Source organism: Lactuca saligna, chromosome 2, assembly GCF_052625555.1.
Source record: "Lactuca saligna cultivar CGN05327 chromosome 2, ASM5262555v1, whole genome shotgun sequence".
In the NCBI taxonomy this organism is placed as follows: domain Eukaryota; kingdom Viridiplantae; phylum Streptophyta; class Magnoliopsida; order Asterales; family Asteraceae; genus Lactuca; species Lactuca saligna.
In genome coordinates, this window is record NC_136418.1 from 17,019,976 (window position 1) to 17,044,895 (window position 24,920).

General features: G+C 39.4%; 1 protein-coding gene, 1 long non-coding RNA gene and 1 pseudogene across 2 annotated transcripts; 1 reads left to right on the forward strand and 2 right to left on the reverse strand.

The window, feature by feature from the left end:
- Window positions 1-909: 909 nt before the first annotated feature.
- On the forward strand, window positions 910-1,789 carry LOC145030730 (uncharacterized). Its single transcript, XR_013676691.1, has 2 exons — window positions 910-1,065; window positions 1,426-1,789. It is a non-coding gene; the product is annotated as an uncharacterized LOC145030730 (long non-coding RNA).
- A 1,102-nt stretch (window positions 1,790-2,891) lies between these two features.
- LOC145029559 (uncharacterized) lies at window positions 2,892-4,329 on the reverse strand. Its single transcript, XM_078978064.1, has 4 exons — window positions 4,023-4,329; window positions 3,720-3,935; window positions 3,438-3,609; window positions 2,892-3,324 (listed from the first exon to the last, which is right to left on the reverse strand). Exons 1-4 carry the CDS (start codon window positions 4,327-4,329, stop codon window positions 2,892-2,894), a joined length of 1,128 nt encoding a protein of 375 aa, XP_078834190.1.
- Window positions 4,330-22,870: 18,541 nt separating this feature from the next.
- LOC145029560 (cytochrome P450 CYP72A219-like) overlaps window positions 22,871-24,920 on the reverse strand; it is a 98,739-nt pseudogene continuing 96,689 nt past the window's right edge.

Consider the following 24,920-nt stretch of genomic DNA (forward strand, 5'->3'; position numbering starts at 1 on the left):
GGACTTTTATACATTAGCCCTATTAACCAAGAGGGGTATAAAGGAAAAACTTAAACAATACTTTCGATTTTACTGAACCGAAAATACATCAAAAGTAAAACCAAAAATTTCGTGAAAACCTAAAGACTTCTATATTATTATCCATCTTTATTAACATATAATCCAAATGTAAAAGCAAGAACCAAAAGGTTGCATGTGCCCATTATTATGCCAATCTATGAATCTGAGGAAAAAAATTTAATATGAGACGTAAAAAAAAAATCGGAAGTAATAAAATAATAATGTAAAAGATTTGAACAGTTTACTAAAAAAATTAAAACAAAATATTTAAATATTAAATATAAATTGCAACTAATAATTTAATAATTTTATTAATATAATGATTAATAAATAAGAATCATTAGTTGGAAGTAATAATTAAAATAAAAAATGTATATATAATGTTAATCTATTAAGAAAAGTAAAATTAACTATTAATTATTTATAATTAACTTTTACAAACCACAATTAATTAATTATTAGTATTTAATTTTTTCCTATAAAGAAATTCGAACCAGGGTGCTCGTTGAAATATGCGAGTAGGCATCTGATCATTTGTCGTTTCCAAAAATTAGTATTTAATTTTGCAATCTGCTAATAAAATAATTATTTAAAAGATATGATAAGTAAAAATGCAATCTGATATTTTGGAAGTCAAGACAAAACTGCATAGACAAAGTTCAAGAAATGAGCAAGAAGGTGGGATTTTTTAGGTGGCTATGGCTAACAACTGCGCGCCACACTCTTTTCTTAACAATTTCCTTTACTCGGACTATATCGTTGACTAAAACAATTGGTCAATGTTTGAACAAACCATGGGGGAATGATCGTGTATAAATAGATCATTCATATATAAATGGTTACTCACACATTCATATTCATTCAATCATTGAAAAAAATGGCCATAATCTTAAAAAGGAGGAAGACTTACCTTGGCTCTTATAATCCTCATCGTCATTAGTTCATCATCTCACGTCATTACAACCGCCACTGCTCGGACTCCATACAATCATGGCGGCCAATTAGGTTCGGTTATCTCTAAACCTCTCGCAGTTATAAGCTGCTCCAGCATCTCTTATAAATTAACTAAGGTTGCATTGTAAATACGTGTAGTTATTTTTTTTATTTTTATTTATTTATTTATTCATTTAAGAAAACAGTTTCTTTTCACCTTACTTTTGAAGTTGTAGGGTTATAGTCTTCTGATTTTGTTTTCTATAATTATTTCATTCGTGTATTTACTATCAATTGTCTATCGCTAATTTGCAATTCATTCATAACCGATTTCCAGATTTTCTGATCAAACTACCTTAATTATAGTATTATATAAGAGTGCATATACAACTTGTCCATCCCTAAAAAAATATTTGAAATTGATGTATGCAGCTACAAAATTGTGATTATGACCCTATACAACAAGGAGATGGACCCGGCGGGTGTGGAAGTGGAAGTGGAAGTGGAAGTGGTGAATCACCAAAACCAAAACCAAAACCATGCGGTTCAACACCAGGTGGGAGCTTTGTAAGAAGGGTTGTTGTGGAATGACTAAAATGGGAAGGGCCGAATGTTGCTAGTAGTACTAGAGGTTGTACTACATCAAATAATGTATCTGATAATCTGAATCCCTAGTTTAGATCAGAAAATAATATTGAAAATCATTTCCACCCTTTTTGACTGCTTTTACTTAAAGTTATATGTATGAGTATGTCCATAATAATTTTTTATACAGATCTCCGAAATGTTCTTCAAATCTCAGAGGAAAAGATTCTATCATTATATTTGTCAAGATTGTTCACAAGTTTAGGAGTAGAAAAAAAAAATCAAATTTGGCTAGCTATCTTCAACTTACACAAGTGGCATGAGAGCATCAGCAATGCATAGTTCAATCATGCATAGTTCAATCAGAGAGTTGAATGAGATGACATGTCTAATTGACATTCAATGGATCAAACTCTACCATTGTGGGATGTCATGTTGGCCTTTAATGGATATGAAGTTCAATGGCCATTGAACTCTTCAATTGCCATTGAACTCTTCAATTGGAAAAGGAAACCTTTAATTATTAATTATATATTTCATTGAACTCTATTGAGTTCAATGCATTGTAGGAAAATTAATGTAGATTTGTATAGTAAGTAAAAATGATGATGTGTCAATCCATTAAAATCTAATATGTTTAATGCATTGTCAATCCAGATAACTTTGTACCACATGCAATGCGTACCATATCGTCTAGAAGGTGATGGTCACTTCTTTTTGTCGTCTTTTAGATCCCATATCGACCTGAAAATGTTTGTTAATTTTAATGTTGAATCAAGATGGAAATATAGGAAGTTTGTATAAGCCCAATATCCTAAGATGGAGTCTAAACATTAAAGGCCGAACGGTATACTCATCACGATGACGACGTGTCCATGAGCTGGAGGAAGCAACGAGTGTGAACACTATAATGAGGGTTGGCTAGTTAAATAATCAGAAACAAACTGATTAAATAAGTGTCCAATTTAATATAAAAAAATCAGTTCCAAAATCGGATTTTTATGAAAAAATATAATGACCATAATTTGCAATATTTAAAAATTTGAGAACATAAATATCAAATGTTGGGTTGAAAGTTGAAACCATATTTATGATATAAACGATAAATATGATTTAATGTCTATTTTAACGAGAAGGGCTGGTTCTGAGGATTTAAATGCCCAGGACGAGATGGATAAAAAAGGCCCTTAGACCTTAACGTGTAACGAATGAAATTACATAAACTATTTTTTTTATTACAATGACGATAAACTTTATAGCAATAAATAAAGCAAAATCATAGTATTTTAATGAGTAATTATATATCCTAACAGCTAACCGACGATCCGTGAAGCTCTCCTAGCATTCTTGATTGCAAATTGGTTGATCAACTCTTCATAGTCTATACTCTCTAAGATTTCGTTCTCGATAAATATCATTGCCAAACTGCTAAGTCTTTCTTGCGTCATTGTGGAGCGTAAGTAAGATTTCACAAACTTCAATTTTGAAAAACTCCTTTCTACAAATGCAACCGTTACTGGAATAGTCAACAATATTCTATATGCAATGCTTGCATTTCGGAAATAATCAAGTTCTTTCAAAAACTTCAAAACATCTATAGGGTTGCTAAATTCATTGGTTTCCAATGTCTCAAATAATTTCAACTCCGTATAAAGTTCCTCAGTATCAATATCCGATCTTTCTTCAAACTTGAGTGTTTTTTTAAGACGATGACAATACGACTTAAGATCTTTATCTTCAATTCCCCTCGAATTATGTGGAAATAAAAAACCAAATACTTAGTCATACTCTTTGAATTGTTCAAATCTTGTCTCAAGAGAAGAAATAGCTTGATCAACAATGAATAAGAAATAATTAACTCTAAAATTCTCTTCAGGTGTAAATGAAACTTCTTCGCTAGTTGAACTCTCATCAAACATTTTTTTTTCCTTTCAATCAAACGCTTTTTTGGAAATATTGTATCAATACCCATTTCAATAGCAATCTCCTTAGCTTCAACAATCGCTTTTAAAAAACCAGTTTCTCTATAATCTTTGAAGTACCCAATCAATTTGTTTATTTATGTAATAACATTATCAAGATTCATATCCTTTTATTGTAACTTCTTACTCACAATGTTCACATGGTTTAGTACTTCATACAAAATAACAGTTGATACCAAAATTCAAAGTCACCAAGTTCTTTTTCTGCTAGTGAAGTTGCTTCACTTGCAATTACCGCATCATTATCTTTTTCTGCAACGTGAAGTAAAGCTTCCCATATATCTACAAGTTGAAGTTTAATAGCCTTTACACTCTCAACCTGGCTTTCCCAACGAGTTTGACACAATGACTTAAGACTCCAAGCTTTAACATTATCTTTCAAAATTTCCCACCTCTTATTAGAATTTGCAAAGATGGTATAAATGCGTTAGATGAATCCAAAAAATTTCTTTCCTTTAATACACTTGTTAACCATATCACATAATGTTAGATTAAGAGAATGGCAACCACAAGGAGTGTAAAATGCTCTAAGATTTATATCTAAAAATCTCCTTTGCACTCCTTGGTGTTTTCCTTTCATATTTACTCCATTAACATAGCCTTGACCACGCATATCATCAATTTCAAGACCAAGAGACTTTAACTCCTCAAGTGTAATATCAAATAGTCCGTTTCCAGAGGTATCATCAACATTCAAAAAACCTAAAAAGGACTCCTCGACAGTAACATAATTATATGATAACGTTAAATACCTCACTATTATAGTCATCTGTTCCTGGTGACTTGAATCGGGAGTACAATCAAGTATGATTGAGTAGTACTTTGCTTCCTTTATCTTCTTGATAAGTTCTTTTTTAATTTCTTGAGCTAGCAAAGATATTAGTTCGTTTGGATTAAGCGGCCAAGATAATGCACATGAAGCCCATCACTTGTGATCCACCGCACATGCTCTTTGATTGTAACATCCTAACTGTCAGGTATCATTAATATCCAATTTAGATTTCATGTTTTAAGTCCCACTCGACGAGTCGACACTATGACTCATCGAGTATCAGCGGGATGAGACACGTCTTTTAATGCTTGACTCGCCGGGTCGGGAAGAGGACTCGAAAAGTAGGAGCTGGCAGGGGAAACCCTAAATTTCAGGGTTTTCGCACCATATATATTGGACCATTAGCACCTCCCACTATCCTCTATCTCCCTTGAGAGCCAAACACCCTAAATTTCCGTGTGTGTGAGCCTTGTGAGTGTTTTGGAGCTTTGGAAAGTGATATTGTGGAGGAAACTTGTAGATCAAGAGGCTAACATCAAGGAATTCGTGTGGATCCAAAGTCTACTTCAGTTCGGGCACGTTTTAGAGGTAACAAGATGTTACCTTGATCTATTTTCTTATAGAATCTTTCATATGTAAAGATTATGGATTTCTTTAGCTATTCATGAAGGGATTATGGTGTGGGAGCTAGATCTGAAGTTGAAACTTCAGACCTGAACCTCCTTTGAGCCCTATGTTCATAAAGTTCTTATTGTGGTCATGAAGGAACCCATGCTTATGAGTAAAGTTCCATTGTTTGGAACTTTACATTGCTAATGCACTCTAGGGACCTAGATCTATTGTTTGGAACGAAGAGATAGTTCAGAATCGCTTGATTATGGGAATTTTCGTATGAACTCGGCGAGTGTCGGAGATGAATTGGCGAGTCGAGGAGGGTTTTGTCCAAATTGGTCCCGCTTGGACTCGGCGAGGTCTAGGAGATGACCCAACGAGTCAGTGGGGTTTCCAAACACTAAGTCACGTATCGACTCAACGAGTCTGTTAGGAACTCGGTGAGGTGAGTCGGGAATTCTTGGACCAAAAGGGGCTTGATGAAAGGGAAAATTGTACTCAGCAACTAAGTCGGCATAGACTGTTGACTATGGACCAAGTAGCTTTGACTTCGACCGGGGAGTGTCTTGTGCCTCCCCAAGGGCATTTTGTTAATTTGAGTAATTATTGAGTGTACCACTTATGGGTACATGCGAGGTGGTTGGAGCTATATCTGGAGGAGTGGACAGTATCATCCCGAGCTACTAGCGAGGTAAGTTATCCTCACTAAATCAAAAGGGTCTAAGGCACCAAGGCCGGGTCTTTTAGTTGTTATCCTGGTTATAGTATGCTACATGTGATTATGATCTGTTAGATCGGTATTAGGATAGATATTATGTTGTTGTGATCTTATGATCCATTAGGATTGGTATGTTAGTGACCTGGTTAGCTCGGTATTCTGGTTATGAGAGGTTTCTATGACTGATGATCTGTGAGATAATTATATCTGATATCTATATATGCCAGTATATGTTACTTATGTGCACATGGTTATTTAATGATGGATGGGTTGAGGCGGTCCTGCTTTCTGTTGAAGGCCACCATACCCAGCGAGCGGTCTGGATAGACTGTGGGACCCACGTGGTGGTCCAGTCATACCGTAGTCCAGTCAAGCTGAAGGACCAGTATGCCCTCGGGCTTATAGTTTCAGTTATTAATTGTTATTGATATGGTATTATCGGTGTGGTATTGGTATTTTGGGGGTAGCTCACTAAGCCCTCGGGCTTACAGTTTTAGTTTATTGTTTCAGGTACATCAGGAGATCGTGGCAAGGAAAAGGCATGACTGTATTGCTCCTCATCCTTATGATTTTGTTACTGGGACACTCTGATTAATAATATTTTGAAAACATTTAGTAAAAATAGTATTTGGTTTTTATGTTGAAAAAAGTTTAAATTTGGCTTAAAATTTTTGGATGTTACAAGTTGGTATCAGCGCCTTGGTTTGAGTGAATCGGAGGAATACTCGTGTGAATCCAGTCTCAAATCAAGGAAATTTTCAGAATAAATTCTAAAATAGTTTTCAAAATGAAGGATGGAGGTTGCGAAGTGTACGATCAGCCGGAGCATGTAAGTAGACCCCAAAATACCATGCAGCTATTTGATATTATGATATGTTAGAACAGCATGCTAGTGCTAGGCTAGGGATTTTCAGGAATTGCATGATGGACTTGCCTGATTATATGATGCCTACTAGCCTAGGATTTCTTTTATATGGGATTGACATCATTACTGTAGTTGTCTTGTGTATGCATCACGGCTGTGCATAATTAGATCTTATAGCCTGAGAATGTTTGATTTCACCTTAGGGTTGGATTGAATATTCGAAGGTCTATCGGGTCCAGCGTTATGTGTGGCAAGCATACACTAGTGCTGCAAGGTTGGCGGAAGTTTCATGGATGAGTGGGTCGTGAGAAGTGGTAAGGCCAGTTATGAGATAGTTTAACATTCCTCTAGAAGTGAAGGTGGAGTTCTCGCTATGTTTATGTCTATTGTTAGGGCATTGTGGTGATACTTGAGACAAATATGGGTAGGTGTGCAAGGTAGTATGGGCCCGTACTACTGAAAGCAAAGGACCCATACGCGTAGCAAGGAAGTCACAACCCTTAGGGTTTGTAGGAATTGGTCTCTCGATATTATGTTACTTATCTGACGTCTTGGGTATATTTTCAGTATGGTGGTGACGAGACGCTTTGCGACAGGATCTGGATCAGGATCATGGGACGGAGGCCCAGATGTGCCTGTAGCACTTGAGCCCATGGTGCAGATAGCGAAAGAGGAGTTGGATGCCAGGATTCGAGGGATCCTGCATGATGAGATTGTTGCTGCGTTTCGAGCACAACTACTAGAGATGTTTGGGTCGATCAAGACCGCGACGGTCGAGTACTTTGATGAGCATTATGCGGCCTTAGCAAAGACGGCTTCCGCTGCAGCCACATCGGCTGTAACAGCGACAGGAGGTGGAGGAGGAACCGGTCGGGATTTCCAGTACCGGGACCTTAATAACACGAAGCCCTCGATGTTTGATGGTACACAGGATGCGATCAAGGCTATGAGGTGGTTATTTTATGTGGAGGGCTGTTTCTTCACGTGTTCATGTCCTACTGACCAAAAGGTCAGGTGCACCGTGAACCTGCTGAGGCTTGGGGCCAAGGACTGGTGAAGACTGATGACTGGGTCATATACAGATGATCAGAGGACTGCTGTTACTTGGGAGTGGTTTAGGGATATGTTTCGCGCTCGCTACGTTCCACGCGTGGAGCGGGAGCGGATTGCTCAGGAGTTTTTGACATTGAGGCAGGATGGGGAGTCGGTGATGGAGATCACCTGCATGTTCAAAGAGAGGGCTATGTTTTGTCTGTAGTTTACTTCCGAGCAGTCTCAGATGACTTGTTATCTGAGTATGCTCAAGACGGATATTTGACAGTTTGTTGCCATGCAATGTTGTGATACTCTTCTAGATCTTCGGGAAGCCGCGAGGCGGCGTGAGTTAGAGATAAAGCTGCAGTTGAAGGAGCAGTGTCGGGTTCCGACACAGTCTCAGCCGGCACCGAAGCTGTCTAAGACCACTGATACTAGGACCGGAGGTCATCAAAGCTGCACTTGTGGAAAGTGTGGCAGGGGTCATTCCGGAGTTTGTCGAGCAAATGGTGGGTGCCATAAATGTCACAAGGAGGGGCACTATGCCAGGGACTGTCGCCAGTCCGGCCCTACAGTAGATATGAGGATATGTTATCACTGTCATCAGGTTGGTCATGTGAAGACCAACTGTCCGCAGCTCGCCGCCAAGCTGGTGCAGGTTTCCACACCAGCTCACGACAGATAGAGGATTGCAGATGTGAGGCCAGTCAAGATGGAGCCTCTGAAGGCTCAAGGGCGTGCCTTCCTGCTTACGGCAGAGGAGGCCAAGGCATTACTGGATATGGTTGCCGGTATGTTTATATTCTCTATTTCAGTCATTATATTTGTGTATGCTTATCTGTTGTACCTATGTGTAGGTACTTTTTAGTAAACTATTTTCCTGCATTGGTTTTATTCGACTCGGGGGTGAGTCGGTCATTTGTATCTCAAACTTTCAGTGGGGGGTTCAATGTGCCAGTAGATGAGCTTGAGTGTCCGTTGTGAGTTTCTATTGCTAACGAACACGGGGTTTCTAATTCTTCGGTCTACCGGGGATGTGAGTTTGAGATTTTTAGGGTGTCCTTTTTGATAGATTTGATTCCTATTCCTATGGGGGAAGTATGTGTGATCGTAGGAATGGATTAGCTTAGTCGTTTTGGCACCCCGATTGATTGTGAAGGACGGCGGGTTGTAGTTCGAACCCCAAGTGGGGGAGAACTGGTGGTATATGGTGAGGGCACCAAAGTAGGATCATGGTTTTGTTCAGAAGCCAAAGCTCGGCAGTATATTCAGCACGGGTGCGCCAGTTATTTAGTGTATGTAGTTGATACGCGGGTTAGGGACCAGACTGCAGTTTTAGAGGTCCTGGTTAGAGAATTTACTGACGTGTTTTCGGAGGAGTTACTCGGAGTGCCTCCAGAGTGGCAGTTTGAGTTCAAGATTGATCTAGTGTCGGGTGCGGCCGCTATCGCTAAGGCACCATACCGATTGGCACCGCCAAAGATGCAAGAGTTGTCATCTTAGTTGCAGGAGCTGCTGGGTAAACAGTTTATTCGTCCGAGTAGTTCTGAATGGGGAGCATCGATCCTTTTCGTTAGGAAGAAGGACGGTTCGTACCAGATGTGTATCGATTATAGGGGGCTGAAGAAGTTAACGGTGAAAAAACGTTATCCACTCCCGAGGATAGATGATCTTTTTGATCAGTTGCAGGGTGCATCTTGGTTTTCCAAGATCGATTTGAGATCCGGATATCACCAGGTCAGGGTGAGAGGAAGACGTGGAGAAGACCGCACTTCGGACTCGTTATGGTCATTACGAGTTCGTGGTGATGCCGTTTGGGCTCACCAACGCGCCAACAATGTTCATGGATCTGATGAATCGAGTCTGTAGGCCGATACTCGACCGTTCAGTTATTGTATTCATAGATGATATCTTGGTGTATTCCACGTCCAGGGAACCGCATGAAGAATATCTGCGGGAGTTATTGGGAGTTTTAAGGCGAGAACGGATTTATGCCAAGTTTTCGAAGTGTGAGTTCTGGTTGCGAAAGGTCCAGTTCCTTGGACACCTCATTAACCAGGAGGGGATTTTGGTCGATCCGGCCAAAGTTGAGGCGGTTATGCAGTGGAAGATTCCGAAATCTCCCTCAGATATCAAGAGGTTCTTGCGATTGGTAGGGTACTACCAGAGGTTTATTCAGGATTTTTCCAAGATTATGGTACCTCTCACTCATCTGACGAGGAAGGGGGTGGATTTCTGGTGGGGCCCAGAGCAGCAGAGGGCATTTGAGACCCTTCGACAGTGCTTATGCGAGGCGCCAGTTTTGAAACTCCCCGAGGGAGTTGAGGATTTTGTGCTATTCTATGATGCGTCCATCACGGGTTTGGGGGCAGTCCTCCTACAGAAAGGACGAGTGATAGCCTATGCATCGCGACGGCTAAGGCTGCATGAGACGAGATATCCTACGCACGATCTAGAGTTGGGAGCGGTGGTATTCGCTCCTAAATTTTGGAGGCATTACCTATACGGGGTCTGTTTACCATATACACGGATCACAAGAGTTTGAGGCATATCATGGATAAGCCAAACCTGAATATGAGGCAGCGCTTGTGGCTGGATGTAGTTAAGGACTACGACTACGAGATCCTTTACCACTCTGGTAAAGCGAATGTGGTGGTGGACACTTGGAGCCGCAAGTCAATGGGGTCTTCCACCCCAGTGAGATGTATGAGGATAGCCATAGATTCTCTGATTGTGAGTTTGATCAGGGACGCACAAGTTGAGGGTATGAGACCAGAGAATTGGAAAAAAGAAAGGATTAAGGGTGAAAACACCTGGTTTGTGCAAGATGGGTGAGGATTGATGACCCGATATGGTCGTGTATGGTTTCCGATGTTTGGGGGAGTCAGACAGACTGTTTTGGAGGAGGGTCATAAGTCTCATTTCTCCATTCACTCAGGGGCCACCAAGATGTACAGAGATCCGAGATTGAGTTATTGGTGGCCGTGTATGAAGCGAGAAATCGCTGAGTATGTTGAGAGGTGCTTGACTTGTAGGATGGTCAAAGTCTAGCATCAAAGACCGCATGGTTTGTTGCAGTCCTTGGAGATTACCATGTGGAAATGGGAGCAAACATCAATGGATTTCATTACTAAGTTGTCGAGGACGGCGAAGGGGTTTGATACTATATGGGTTATTGTTGATAGATTGACCAAGAGTGCTCACTTCTTGGATGTTCGGGAAAGTTCCTTGGCCAAGAAATTGGCCGATGTGTATGTTCATGAGATCGTTGCTCGGCATGGGTACCAGTTTCTATTGTTTCCAACCGTGATGTCATGTTTACTTCTCGTTTCTGGCATAAGTTCCATGAGGAACTGGGTACGCGGCGACACTTTAGTACAACGTTTCATCCTCAAATCGACGGGTAGAGTGAGCGAACCATTCAGACCCTGTAGGATATGTTGAGGGTGTGTGCTATTGATTTTGGAGGGAGTTGGGATTCCCACCTACCTCTTGCAGAGTTTGCTTACAACAATAGCTATCATTCCAGTATTGGCGCCCCGACTTTTGAGCTGTTGTATGGTCAGAGATGTAGAACCCTGATCTATTGGGGTGAGGTTGGACACATAGTGATGGGTCGAACGAAGGTAGTTTTATAGACTACCGAAAAGACCAGCAGATCAGATAGCGGTTGCAGACCGCCCAGAGTCGACTAAAGAGTTACGCTGATAGACGCCGATCGGATTTGGAGTTTCAGGTTGATGATATGGTACTATTGAAGGTCTCACCCTTGAAGGGCGTGATTCACTTCAGAAAAAGGGGCAAGTTGGTCCCACTATATTGGACCGTTCAGGTTTGTTGCCAGGGTTGGTAAAGTGGCGTACAGGTTGGATTTACTGGACAAGCTCAGTCGGATTCACAACACTTTTCACGTTTCGCAATTGCAAAAGTGAATTATGGACCAGGAGGCAGTGGTACCACTGGATAACATTCAGGTTGATGAGCGTCTGAATTATATAGAGAGGCAGGTTGCCGTTTTAGAAAGGAAAGTGAAAGTCCTGTGAAACAAGGAGGTTCCATTGGTGAAGATACAATGGGAGCATCGGAGGGGATCTGAGTGGACATGGGAGCCGGAGGCTGAGATGCGGGAGCATTACCCGGAGTTATTCAGTATAGCAGACTTCGAGGACGAAGTCTAAATTAAGTGGGGGAGAATTGTAGCTTCCTAACTATCATGTATCATTAATATCCAATTTAGATTTCATGTTTTTAGTCCTACTCGACGAGTCGACGCTATGACTCGTTGACTATCAGCGGGATGAGACACGTCATTTAATGATGGACTTGCCGAGTCGGGAAGAGGACTCGACGAGTAGGAGCTGGCAGGGGAAACCCTAAATTTCAGGGTTTTTTCACCCTATATATTGGACCATTAGTGCCTCCCACTATCCTCTATCACCCCTTTAGAGTCAGAAACCCTAAATTTTCGTGCATGTGAGCCTTGTGAGTGTTTTGGAGCTTTGGAAGGTGATTTTGTGGAGGAAAATTGTAGATCAAGAGTCTCATCAAGGAATTCGTGTGGATCCAGAGTCTACTTCAGTTTGGGCACGTTTTGGAGGTATTAAGCTGTTACCTTGATCTCTTTTCCTCTAGAATCTTTCATGTGTAAAGATTAGGGCTTTCTTTAGCTATTCATGAAGGGATTTTGGTGTGGGAGCTAGATCTAAAGTTGAAACTTCAGATCTGAACCTCCTTTGAGCCCTAAGTTGATAAAGTTCTTATTATGGTCATGAAGGAACACTTGCTTATGAGTAAAGTTCCATTTCAAGCTTAGATTTGGAGTTTTAGTCATCCAACTACGTAAAGGTAGAAACTTTATGTTGCTAATGCACTTTAGGGACCTAGATCTATTGTATGGAACGAAGAGATAGTTCAGAATCGGTTGTTTATGGGAATGTTTGTATCAACTCGGTGAGTCGAGGAGGGTTTTGTCCAAATTGGTCCCGCTTGGACTCGGCGAAGTCTGGGAGATGACCTGGCAAGTCAGTGGGGTTTTCAAACACTGAGTCGTGTATCGACTCGGTGATTCTGTTTGGAACTCGACGAGTTGAGTCGGGAATTGTTGGACCAATAGGGGCTTGACGAAAGGGAAAATTGGGCTCAGCAACTAAGTCGGCATGGACTGTTGACTATGAACCAAGTAGCTTTGACTTTGATCGGGGAGTGTTTTGTGCCTCCCCAAGGGAATTTTGGTAATTTGAGTAATTATTGAGTGGACTACTTATGGGAACAGGCGAGGTGGTTGGACCTATATCTGGAGGAGTGGACAATATCATCCTGAGCTGCTAGCGAGGTGAGTTATCCTCACTTAATCAAAAGGGTCTAAGGCACCAAGGTCGACTCTTTTAGTTGTTATCTTGGTTGTAGTATGCTACATATGATTATGATATGTTAGATCGGTATTAGGATAGATAGTATGTTGTTATGCTCTTATAATCTATTAGGATTGGTATGTTAGTGTCCTGGTTAGGTTGGTATTTTGGTTATGAGAGGTTTCTTTGACTGATGATATGTGAGATAGTTATATATGATATTTGTATATGCCATTATTTGTTACTTATGTGCACATGGTTATTTGCTGATGGATGGGTTGAGGCGGTCTTGCTTTGTGTTGAAGGCCAATATACCCAGCGAGCGGTACAGATAGATTGTGGGCCCCGTGTGGTGGTCCAGTCATACCGTAAGCTCGGATTAGATTCAGATAGATTGTAGGCCTTGTCAGGCGGTCCAGTTAGGCTGAAGGACCAGTATGCATATTATTGTTAACTGTTATTGATATGGTATTATTGGTGTGGTATTTGTATTTTGGGGGTAGCTTACTAAGCCCTCGGGCTTACAGGTTCAGTTTATTGTTTCAGGTACATTAGAAGATCGTGGCATGACAAAGGCATGACCGTATCGCTCCTCATCCTCATGATTTTGTTACTGTACACTCTGATGAATAATATTTTGAAAACATTTAGTAAAAACAATATTTGGTTTTTATGTTGAAAAAGTTTAAATTTGGATTAAAATTTTTGGATGTTACATTGATAACTGAGTCAAACTCTTCCAACATTTCAATGACATTCAAAAAATTTCCATTACCTATTAGATACATTTAACAAATAAGAAGTGAAATCAGTCATAATAATTAACAAAATGGTTTTTGGTGGAATTAGAACAAAAAAATTACAATTTATAGTTACCTTTATATACAACTTTTCATTGGATCCACGGAATGCTAAATTATGTTTGGCAAGAAACTTCACTACTGCAATGATTCTCAAAAGGACTTGTTTCTAGTATGTTGGGTCGTGTTTTGTATTAAGTGTTGCGTCTATTGGGCTCGTTAGCTAGTCCGTTTTTGTATCTCCGGTATGGGCTTCTCCATCCGTGAGTATAGTAGGGTTTATTATAAATATAGGTGCTTGCATGCATCTTAGGTTAACGATAATAACGATAGATCAGAGCATTATTCAGTAGTTTTAATTATCGTTCTTGTAACCCTAAATCCTCTACAGTGGAAGTTCTTAGTCGAGCTCTGCTGAGGATTGTTTGAATTAATCATTCGACACATTGTGATTCAATCTTGTCTTGTTTATTGTTTTATGTTCTTCGCACTACCTGTTACAAAGATCTAATCGATCTTCAAGTTTATTTACTAAATTATCAATTGGTATCAGAGCAGGAGGCTGTGTAATTCATACACTTCTTTTCTGTGAAAAAGGTTGCGATTAGGGTTATTCTGCATTTACTGATATTTATTGAGCCGTCATCCCATAATTGACATAACTCAACATTTATTTGTGTTGCCCTAATTTAATATATTACAAGTCTGGTCTTTTAAACAGGTTATTCGATCAAGCATGGACGAGTCACAATCCAATCCCATCAACATCTCAAACAGCATTGGGTCAACGACAAAGATTCCCATCCTTTACACCCAAGATTACGAGGTCTGGGCACATTACTTTGAAGATTATGTCATCGGATCTGAGGACAATGGATATCTCATCTGGGAAGCAATTGTATCCGGACCATTCGCTCATTCAGCAACTTCAAGAATTATTAAAACTCGGAAGGAGTATAATGATCTTTTGAAAGACATTAAAGATATTGCTCAAGACGAAAAAGATAAATTTCAGTGCAATATTAAAGCATTGAGACTAATCAGATTTGCTCTTCAATCTGACACTTTCAGGCTAGTGAGTTCATGTAGCACTGCCAAAGAAATATGGGATAGGCTGAGAGAGTTATATTCTACGGACGAAGATCTCGAGCATTCCATTCAAACCTTGCTTTTGTCCGAATTTGGTGAATTCAAGCAGAGTCCTGAAGAAACTGTAACTCAGACGTTCGATCGCTTCAATCATCTTCTCAGTAAGATGATTAAACATGATATTGAAAGGAAGTTGATTGAACAAAAGGTTACATTTTTAAACGGTCTCAGATCTGAGTGGAGAGTGGTTGTGTCCACTGTTAAAGCGCATGAGCAATTCAAATCTTACTCTTTGGCGGAACTGGTAGGGATTTTGAAATCTCAAGAAAAGATTGTGTTACAGGAGAAAAATGTGGTTTCAAGCTTGGGATCATTGGCCCTTCTGTCCAAAAGCAAAGCTGTGATGGAAGATGAAGACCTCAACCTAGAGGATTATGACCTTACCTCTGAAGACTATGCAATGATGGTCTCAAACCCAAAGAGGTTTATCAAGAAAAGGTTCCCTACAAATAAGAACCGAAATTGGCAGGGAAGTTACAGTTCTGAAAAGGTTAGGGAAGAACCGAAAGCAGAAGAACCAAAGAAGGAACCGAAAGCTGAAGGAGATTCGGGTGTGAGCTGCTATTATTGTGGAGAAAAGAACCACTATGCCAAAGATTGTGTTCTCAAGAAAATGGCAGAAAAGGATGAGGAAAAAGACGAAGAAACTGTGTTGTTGAAAAAGCTGGAAGAGATCAAAAGAAAGAAATCCACAGCTAACCCCTCTATGAATGCTTTAATTGTGCAGGGTTCGGTAGCGGATGATGAGTTCGGTGGCGTGGAGGTCTGGTCAACCGATTCTGAGGACGATGAAGTCAGGAAGCCATCCCATGGAAAGGCCTATGTTGCAAAAGGTGAAGGGAGCGGTGGAAAGTGTTTAATGGTGTCAGACGTGTCTCAGATGAGGGGATACAACATAGATGGTGGGAATGAAGACACAAAGGAGCGAGAGGACTTGTGCTTCACAGCTAAACCTCTCAGCATGCAGTTTAACGAGCTTGATGAATTAATCAAGAAGGTACAATCAGTTTTTGTTTCATTCAAAGTCCCACAAAGTTCATATGAAAAGGAATTAAAAAATGTTAATTCAAGAATCTCTCATCTAGACAGCAGTTTAACTCAAACACGAGTCACCAATTCTAACCTAACTGACCAAATAAGCAGGGTATCTTCAAAAAGTGAGGAACGAAGGATGTGGATCGAGCTAAAGGAGTCGGAGTTAATCAAATCCAAGGATGAAAACATTTATTTACAAAGAGACAATTTAAAACTTTTAAAACAGAGAAATGTCTTTTGTTTAATTGCTAAGCGTCTTTACACTAATATCACTCAACTTCATTTAAACTGTGAAATAGGGCAGAAAATTCATCGCATGATTTTTCCCTTCCTTGAGTTTAAGGAGGATGAAATTGACACTGAAGCATATAACTGTGAAAGTGTTATTTCGTCTGAGGATGTTAATCCGACATATATGTATGGTCTAGACAAAATCGAATCTTTCATGAAGTCCAAGGACCATAAAGACATGCTGAAAAATCTTTTGGATGAAAATGATAAACTAAAGCTAAGAACCGAAACCATACAAAAGTTTGACTCATTGAATGCCAACCTGAGCTCAGAAAATAAAATTGATGTTGAAAATGCATCTGAGCTCAATGAGGACGATGATATGAGTGAAATTTCTATTGAAGACACAGTTGACTGTTCAGAGTTTGTCAAGAGCGAACCCAAAAACCACAAAAATCTTATTTCAGAAAATTTTGTGGAGTTTGCTCGTCTGTCCCAACAAAAGTCCCCGATCCTTGAAGAAAAGGCTGTTGTATACCAAAAAGTGAGAACAACTCCAAATCAGGTGTATAAAGTCACAGGCATAACAGGACATCAGACAGCCGAACTCACAGCTATTGTAAACGAAGATAATGCTGATGGTTGTGATGAGTTCTTCTGGTCTGCTCCTATCGACAATGCTGACGAAACAGTTGGTCTGTCAGAAAGGACTTCATGGAAAACCAAAGGCAGATATGTGCCAGAGCCTTTGAACAAGCCTGATATCTTCGACGTGCCAAGCACTAGTGGTACAAAAGATGTTCCTGAAGAAAAAGGAGTTTCTACAAAAGAAGTCACTCCTTCAAGCGACACATCATCAGTTCAAAGTGAATCAGCTGACAGAAAGCAAAAACAAAAAGCGAATATCCATCGTCAGCCGAAGCAGGTGAGAAATCAGAAACAGCAAAGGAATCAGAGATACAAGAAGAATCTCTCTGAAAGAAAACAGTTCTGGCAATCTTAAAATGCCCATTTCTCTTATCATGACAGAAATTTAAAGTCAGCGAAAAACACTGTTAGGTCACAAGAAAGTCATAACAACCGAAGAGAGAGGTTCGGTTATGAAGGTCAAAACAACCGAAAGGATACGTTCGGTTCTGAAAAATTTGACAACCAAAAGCAAAGGTTCGGTTCAGAAAATACTATCTACCGAAAGCAGAGGTTCGGTTCCGAGAGCAAAAGAGACCAAAGATCTAGGTTCGGTCCCACTAATGATCATAAACAAAAGGGTCACTTAGAATCTCAAGCCAAGAACTCATCTCAGTCTAACTTCTCTCGTTCTTCTTCTTCTAATTCTTCTAATTCCTCTCTACCTCTTTCTAAATTCAACTTTGTTCGCACTCAAAAACCTAAATCATCAACAGATATGAAAGGAAAATCAAAGTTTTCATCAGTTGAAACAAATCAAAATAATCCAAAAGTCCAAATACCTAAACCAGAATCCAAATCGAAAGAAACAAATCACAACAAAATTAAGGTTTTCACCATTAAAAAGAAAGATGAAACAACGTTAATAAAACGAACATATCTTGTTGACATCTCTCTAACTATTCCTGTTCCAGTGAAAGGCGCACGTGGACCCAAGAAACTTTGGGTTCCTAAATCTGCTTAATTTTTATTAGTGACGAGCAGTTTGATGAAGAATGGTACATTGACAGTGGCTACTCACGTCACATGACAGGAAGGAAGGAAGAACTGAGGGAGTTCAGGTCTCTTTCAAACGGTGGAAATGTCAAGTTCGGGAACAACTCCTTCGGCACCATAAAAGGCTATGGAATGATTACAAATGGTGATTTTATGATTAGGAAGGTTACATACATTGAAGGACTACATCACAACCTCATCAGTGTATCTCAGCTTGTTGGAGGTACCGGTCTCAAGGTTTCATTCGATGATGAGGGTTCGGAAATAATTGAGAAGAAAACGAAAAGAGTCATTCTTAAATCGGAGCGCAAAGGCGAAATGTTTCCCCTGAACCTCAAACCCATCAAAGGTAATCCAGCTATCTGCCTGTTATCCAAAGCACAATCTAACGAAAGTTGGTTGTTGCACCGAAGGCTCTCTCATCTCAACTTCAAGGATATCAACAAACTTGTCATAGGTGGTCATGTTCGAGGTCTTCCATTGCTCAAATTCGATCGAGAACATTTATGTGCTGCGTGTGAAATGGGGAAGCAGAGTCGTCAAAGTCACCCATCGATTGTAAACACTAAAGTTGTTGAACCATTAGAGTTAATTCACATTGATTTGTGTGGTCCATCATCTATCGAAAGCATCGGCGGTAGCAAGTATATTCTTGTCATCGTTGATGATTTCTCGCATTTTACATGGGTGTTCTTTCTGAAGCACAAATCTGAAGCGACTCTCAAGCTGAAGACGTTTATCAAGCAGATTGAAGTACAACTAAAGAAAGTCGTTCGCAACATCAGGAGCGATAATGGTCTAGAGTTCAAAAATAAAGAATTCGAAGAATTCTTAGCCGACAAAGGAACCAGTCATAACTTCTCAGCTCCCTACACTCCTCAACAAAATGGGATTGTCGAAAGACGAAACCGATCTTTATGTGAGGCGGCCCGAAGCATGCTAAGTTTTGCTTATTTACCTTTATATTTTTGGGCTGATGCTATTGCTGTTGCTTGTTTTACGCAGAACAGGTCATATCTCAATAAGCGATTCACTCTCACTCCTTATGAGATCATCAACAACAGGAAGCCAAATGTCAAATTTTTCCATGTATTTGGCTCACGGTGCTTCATCTTCAATTCTAAAGAACATCGTAACAAGTTCGATGTCAAAGCCGATGAAGGGATATTTCTGGGCTATTCTCTCACTTCTAAAGCCTACAGGGTATTAAACAAGCGCTCGAGGAAAATAGAAGAAACCTATTATGTGACTTTTGATGATAGCTATGTCAAAAAGCTTAAGGCCAAAGAAGACACAGTTGGAGAAATCTTTTCTCACACAGGCCAAGTCACAGCCTCGATTGCAAACCTATTTGAGAAGTTCGTCGAGTTATTTGATGAACCAGAGAAGGAAACTCTCTCAGAAGCGAGTGCATCAGACAACAAAGTAGATCATCTGAAGCAATTCATCGAAGATACTGCAAAGAGAATGAATGAAGGAGGATCAAGTTCTGATGACCCTCCACAGCACGATACTTCAGTTGAGGGGGAGGGCACATCTTCGTCATCACAGGCGAGCTCTCATGTTGAGGGGGAGAACTATTCTCCAGCTGCTCCCGAAATCTCATCTGCACCCGAAAGTCCAGTGGTACCCGAAAGCTCAACACGGCACGAAACTCCTATAGCTCCAAAAACTCAAGACACACCTGAAAGCTTATCTGTCGAGGGGGAGAATGCAGATATGTCTTACGACTATGATAGTCAATCTGAACTATAAGAGATGGTAAACGCTGAATTGGATCCATCTTATGAACCAAATTACCCTCCTCTTGCCAAATGGACTAGAGATCATCCTGTTTCTCAAGTTGTCGGTAATGTCTCTGAAAAGGTCCTGACCCGATCACAACTAAAGGCAAAACAAACTTCCTTATTTTCAAAAGTAGAATTCGGTATGTTTAACTCCTTCGTCTCAAAAGTTGAACCAAAGACAGTTAGCACTGCTCTTGATCACTCCGATTGGGTTCAAGCTATGCAAGATGAACTAAATGAATACGAAAGGAATAAAGTTTGGCGTCTCATTCCAACTCCTCAAGATGCCTCAGTTGTTGGTCTCAAATGGGTCTTCAGAAATAAGATGGACAAGGAAGGCAACGTGATACGAAACAAAGCCCGTCAGGTAGTGAAAGGATACTGTCAGGAGGAAGGAATCGACTATGAAGAAACTTTCGCTCCTGTTGCTAGGCTGGAATCCATTAGAATATTTCTTGCCTATGCTGCACACAAAAACTTTGAGGTCTACCAAATGGATGTCAAGTGCGCATTTCTAAATGGAGAACTTGAAGAAACCGTGTACGTGGAGCAACCTCCTGGATTTGTCAATGAAAGGTACCCCAATCACTGTTACATTTTGGACAAAGCCGTATATGGACTGAAACAAGCTTCGAGGGCCTGGTATGAAACGCTAACCAAGTTTTTAAAGATGTCCAAATTCAAACAAGGTTCGGTTGACCCAACGTTCTTTCGTAAGAAGGAAGGCAACCACCTTATGATTGTTCAAATTTATGTCGATGATATCATCTTTGGCTCAACGAATCCTAGCTTAACGGCTGAACTCAGAAAGCTGATGGAGACTAAATTTGAAATGAGCTCAATGGGTCCAATTAACTTTTTCCTTGGTTTAAATATTAGACAGGGACCCGAAGGCATCTTTATTAATCAGGAAGCTTACACGAAGACTCTCCTTGCAAAATTTGGCATGGTGGGAGATTTAAAGGTTAAAGTTCCAATGGCGTTCAGCACCAAGCTTACTCCATCATTGGATAAGCCAGCAGTTGATATTACGCTATATCGCCAGATGATCGGTTCACTGATGTATCTTACTGCTAGTAGGCCTGATATCATGTTCTCTGTTTGTTACTGTGCTAGATTTTAGGCGAATCCGCGTGAACCTCATATGCTTGCAGTGAAGAACATACTCCGTTATCTCAAGCGAACTACCTCTTTAGGCCTATGGTATCCATCCAACTCAGGCTTCTTTGTTCAAGGCTACTCAGATGCAGACCTTGGAGGTTGTGGACTAGACACGAAAAGCACCACGGGTGGCTACCAATTCCTAGACGGGAAGTTGGTTAGTTGGCAATCAAAGAAACAGACATGTGTATCTTTGTCTACCGCTGAAGCAGAGTACATCGCAGCTGCCTCCTGTACTTCTCAAGTGATTTGGATCCAAAGTCAACTCCGGGATTATGGACTCAATATGAAAAAGATCCCACTATATTGCGACTCAGAAAGTGCAATTAGGATCTGTCATAACCCAGTGCAACACTCGAAGACTAAGCACATAGCACTGAGGTATCACTTCATTAAAGATCATGTGGAAGATCGGAACGTCGAAATTCATTTTGTTTGAACCACTGATCAACTGGCTGACATCTTCACCAAAGCCCTTCCTGAAGCATCGTTCAACAAAATTCTACAAGGGCTAGGTATGATGGAATCGGAGTTAGTACCAAACATTACCTCTCAAACTCAAAAGTAAGAAGCGAAATAGATCGAACGTTCGGGTTCGGGTCTTGTACTAATGTACCGAAATGAACCGAACGCTCGGGTTCGGTTGAATAATCTGCTTTTCGCTCATCAATCAAAGGTAGTTTTCTTGGTTGTACATCTTATGTAAAATTTCTCCAATTACATTTATTTTATTATCAAAGTTATTCTCTTTTTAAAACCTATTTTCTTTGACAACCGAAATATACCGAACGTTCGGGTTCGGTTCCAAAAATTTTCTTACCCGAAATAGACCGAACGCTCGGGTTCGGTTCCAAAGTTTTTCACAACCGAAATAAACCGAACGCTCGGGTTCGGTTCCAAAATTTTTTTTCTCTCTGTATTTTTTTTTCTTTTGTCTTATTTTTTATTTCATCTTTTATTTATTCATAAAAACTCCAAAAATATTTTTCATAATTTCACAAACTCTAAAAATATTTTGTTCTTTATTTTCTTTTTGGCTTTACTTTTATGTGTGTGTTCGTTTATGGGGAAATTATTGAATTAGCTAAGTGTCCCTAGAAGCATGCTGTTGTATGTGTCCAAAGCCTCACCTAATTCTGAATAATAGGCCTTACTGACTTGGTATAAACAAACCTTGTCTTCCCAATTAGGCTTCCTTATTTATTCTAATCATGAGCTACCTAACTCTCTTCTCACATGAGCTAAGAGTTTTCTGTTTGGTCCAGTTTTTCACAGCAGAGGTACTTTGTTTTCTTACACCATCTAAATTGCATTTCTCCATCACACTCATTTCACATACATAACCCTTGAGACTCTCAGAAATTACCACTGAGGTTTATGGTTACACAATAACTGTGTTCATGATCTTAGTTTCGTGCCACTACGAGCTAAGTGAAACCCAAAATTCAATACCCAATACGAATTGACGGTGAACAATTAATTTGCTCTAGTTTTCACCATTAAATTGACAGATGTATCTTCATGCTATCTCAAGTTTTTTTGTGATTCCTATGAAACTGTTACAACCCATAACATTTCTTCCCTTGGGATCCGGTTTTAAATTTTTTGAGATTTATATTCCCAGCCAGTTTAAATTATTCCCAACCTACTTGTTCAACAGACTACACCGGTCTCACAAGTACTTCGTTCACTTTCTATGTTATATCAAGATTAGGAATGTTGAATCGAAGCGAAAGCCACCCTAATAAGCCTAATTAAAAGAAGCCTTTCAACACTTCTTAATAAGTGTTTGTTGATTGATTCAATCGACTTTTTTTTATTAAAGGAAAACGAAATCGATGAAGTATTGAAAGAATGATCATCGATAGATCGCTGCTGTATTCACAAATACACTTTGATGCTAATTTGCGAATTGGAAATTCCAATGATGTTGGATGGATTGCTCGAGGATGAATCGATATACTATAAAAAAAATTGGGCCCCTTAAAATTTTAGGTCCTGTTCCATTTCCCATATGGCACATGCCGTAAACCGGGCCTGTTAACGAGTAATTAAAGTTGTAGTGCAAGATAAACAAAGCACAATAATAGAAACATGTGCTTCAATACACATCATTTAGAGCCAAACTGAGGTTGAAGAGTGACAATGGTATGCAGAGCATGCAAATAGGAGGGCGAGAGATCAAAGCAAAAGTGTTGTAGAATCATGATGAGTGCCATTTTGGCTTCTAACAAAGCAAAATTCAGTCCAACACATATTCTAGGGGCGGACACAGGAATTAGTCGTAGGGGTTGCCCAATTTTTTTTTCCGGTCAAACATAATATAAAACATAAAAAGAAATTCCGGTCAAACATAATATAGAACGTCTAATACAAATTTTTTTTTTCTGGTTAAACATAATATAAAACGTCTAATACAATTTTTTTTTCTAGTTAAACATAATATAATAACGATCTATTACAATTTAAAATTGTCCTCTTCGTACAGTCATCTTTTGGAACCGCTCTATTACTTTTTCATTCTCAACTTTGTCAAGTGCTTCAGTCTCGACATTACAAAGCCATGCATCATTCAAAAAGTCATCGTCAATTTTTTTACGTAAGTCGGTCTTTAAGAGCTTCATCTTTGAAAAACATCTTTCTACACTTGCGGTTGTTGCGTGTAATATCAAAGCCAACTTTAAGAGCTTATAAACCAAAGGATAAGACCGATGCTTCCTCGTACTAACCATCAAACGAGAAAGGTCGGAAATTCCTTTCAAACTAGTGAAGCGCTTATCTTTGAGACAAGAGTGATAAAATATCTCAAGTTGTCCTTCAAGGTCTATCATATCCAAATCATAAAAGTCATACTTGTATAACTTACCCAACTTCAACAAATTTAATTGATTTGTCAAATTATGCAAATGAATCACAAGGGCTCAAAGCACCCATGTATTCTAGTAACTAGGTGCCTGTTTCACTAAATCGATCCCGATATTGTGTAATTTGCATATCAACCACCGTGTTGAAGATTTCAACCTCAAAATGAAGCCTATTAGTCTTTGTAGTCTTACGGTTTATCGCACCAATATAAAACTCTTCCATATCTAAAGTATCAATTTTGTGTGTTTGACAGAAAGATGATACTTTTGGAAAAATGCTAGCAAACCCTTTGTTTCTAAATGATTTTAATGCCTCCATTGTCCCTCTAACCATCGAAACCGCTTCTAAAATGTCTAGATGTTTTCTTTGAAGTTTCTTTGAAAATGTACCCATGAGGCGTAAAATGTCATACATCATATGTAAGTAAAAGACGAACTCATATGATTTAAAATATGCTAATATTTCAGGCACTTGTTGACGGTTTGCCAATGACCCTCCCTCCTCTTTCACAAAATATAAAACTACAAGAACATCCACAAACAACTTCATCAAGCTTGTGAGTGTGTTGAAATGTGAACCCCATCTTGTTTCTCCCGCTTGAACAAGTGTAGTCTCTTGATTTAACCCTCTTCCGGTTTCAAGTTCACCACTACATAAGCCGTTTTGCACCCTTTCTCTTACTTGCTCACGTAGTAAGTCTTTACTTTTACACGAGGCACAAACAACATTAAGCTTCAATGAAATTTGTTCAAAAAAGTCACTAACACCATCATGCGTCATTGCTACAGCCATAACTACTAATTGAAGTTTGTGTGGAAATCAATGTACATAAAAAGCTATGTCATTCTTTTGTAATATCAAAGCTTTCAAACCATTGAATTCCCATTGCATATTGCTAGCCCCATCGCAACCTTGTCCTATTATCTATTAAAATTTAAAACAATATATATATATATATATATATATATGTGTGTGTATATATATATATAATATAATATAATATAATATAATATATCACATAAACTGTTACAACCCTAAACCAGAATGGCAGAAACGTTCGGGGGCGGAGGACTTCATGTAAGTATCACAACACATGCAATATAGTAATATAAGTACAAACAATCATTGCATTTAATAAGTATAAGTTTTAAATAAGTGTTTAAACATTACATATGCAAACACCAAAGTAGGTACAGTAGAAGACAAGAGTCACAGTACGATACTAGGTAGTCTTCTCAAAAGCTTCGGGAGAGTACCTGTCTACTGAATTCCTGAGAATACAAGTTATTTTGAAAG

Coding starts and splice junctions, on each gene's coding strand:
- LOC145029559 (XM_078978064.1), bottom strand. CDS start 4,329: ATGACTATAATAGTGAGGTATTTAACGTTATCATATAATTATGTTACT. Junction 3,936..4,022: donor ATGTGATATGGTTAACAAGT/GTATTAAAGGAA, acceptor AAATTTTGAAAG/ATAATGTTAAAGCTTGGAGT. Junction 3,325..3,437: donor CACCTGAAGAGAATTTTAGA/GTTAATTATTTC, acceptor ACATAATTCGAG/GGGAATTGAAGATAAAGATC.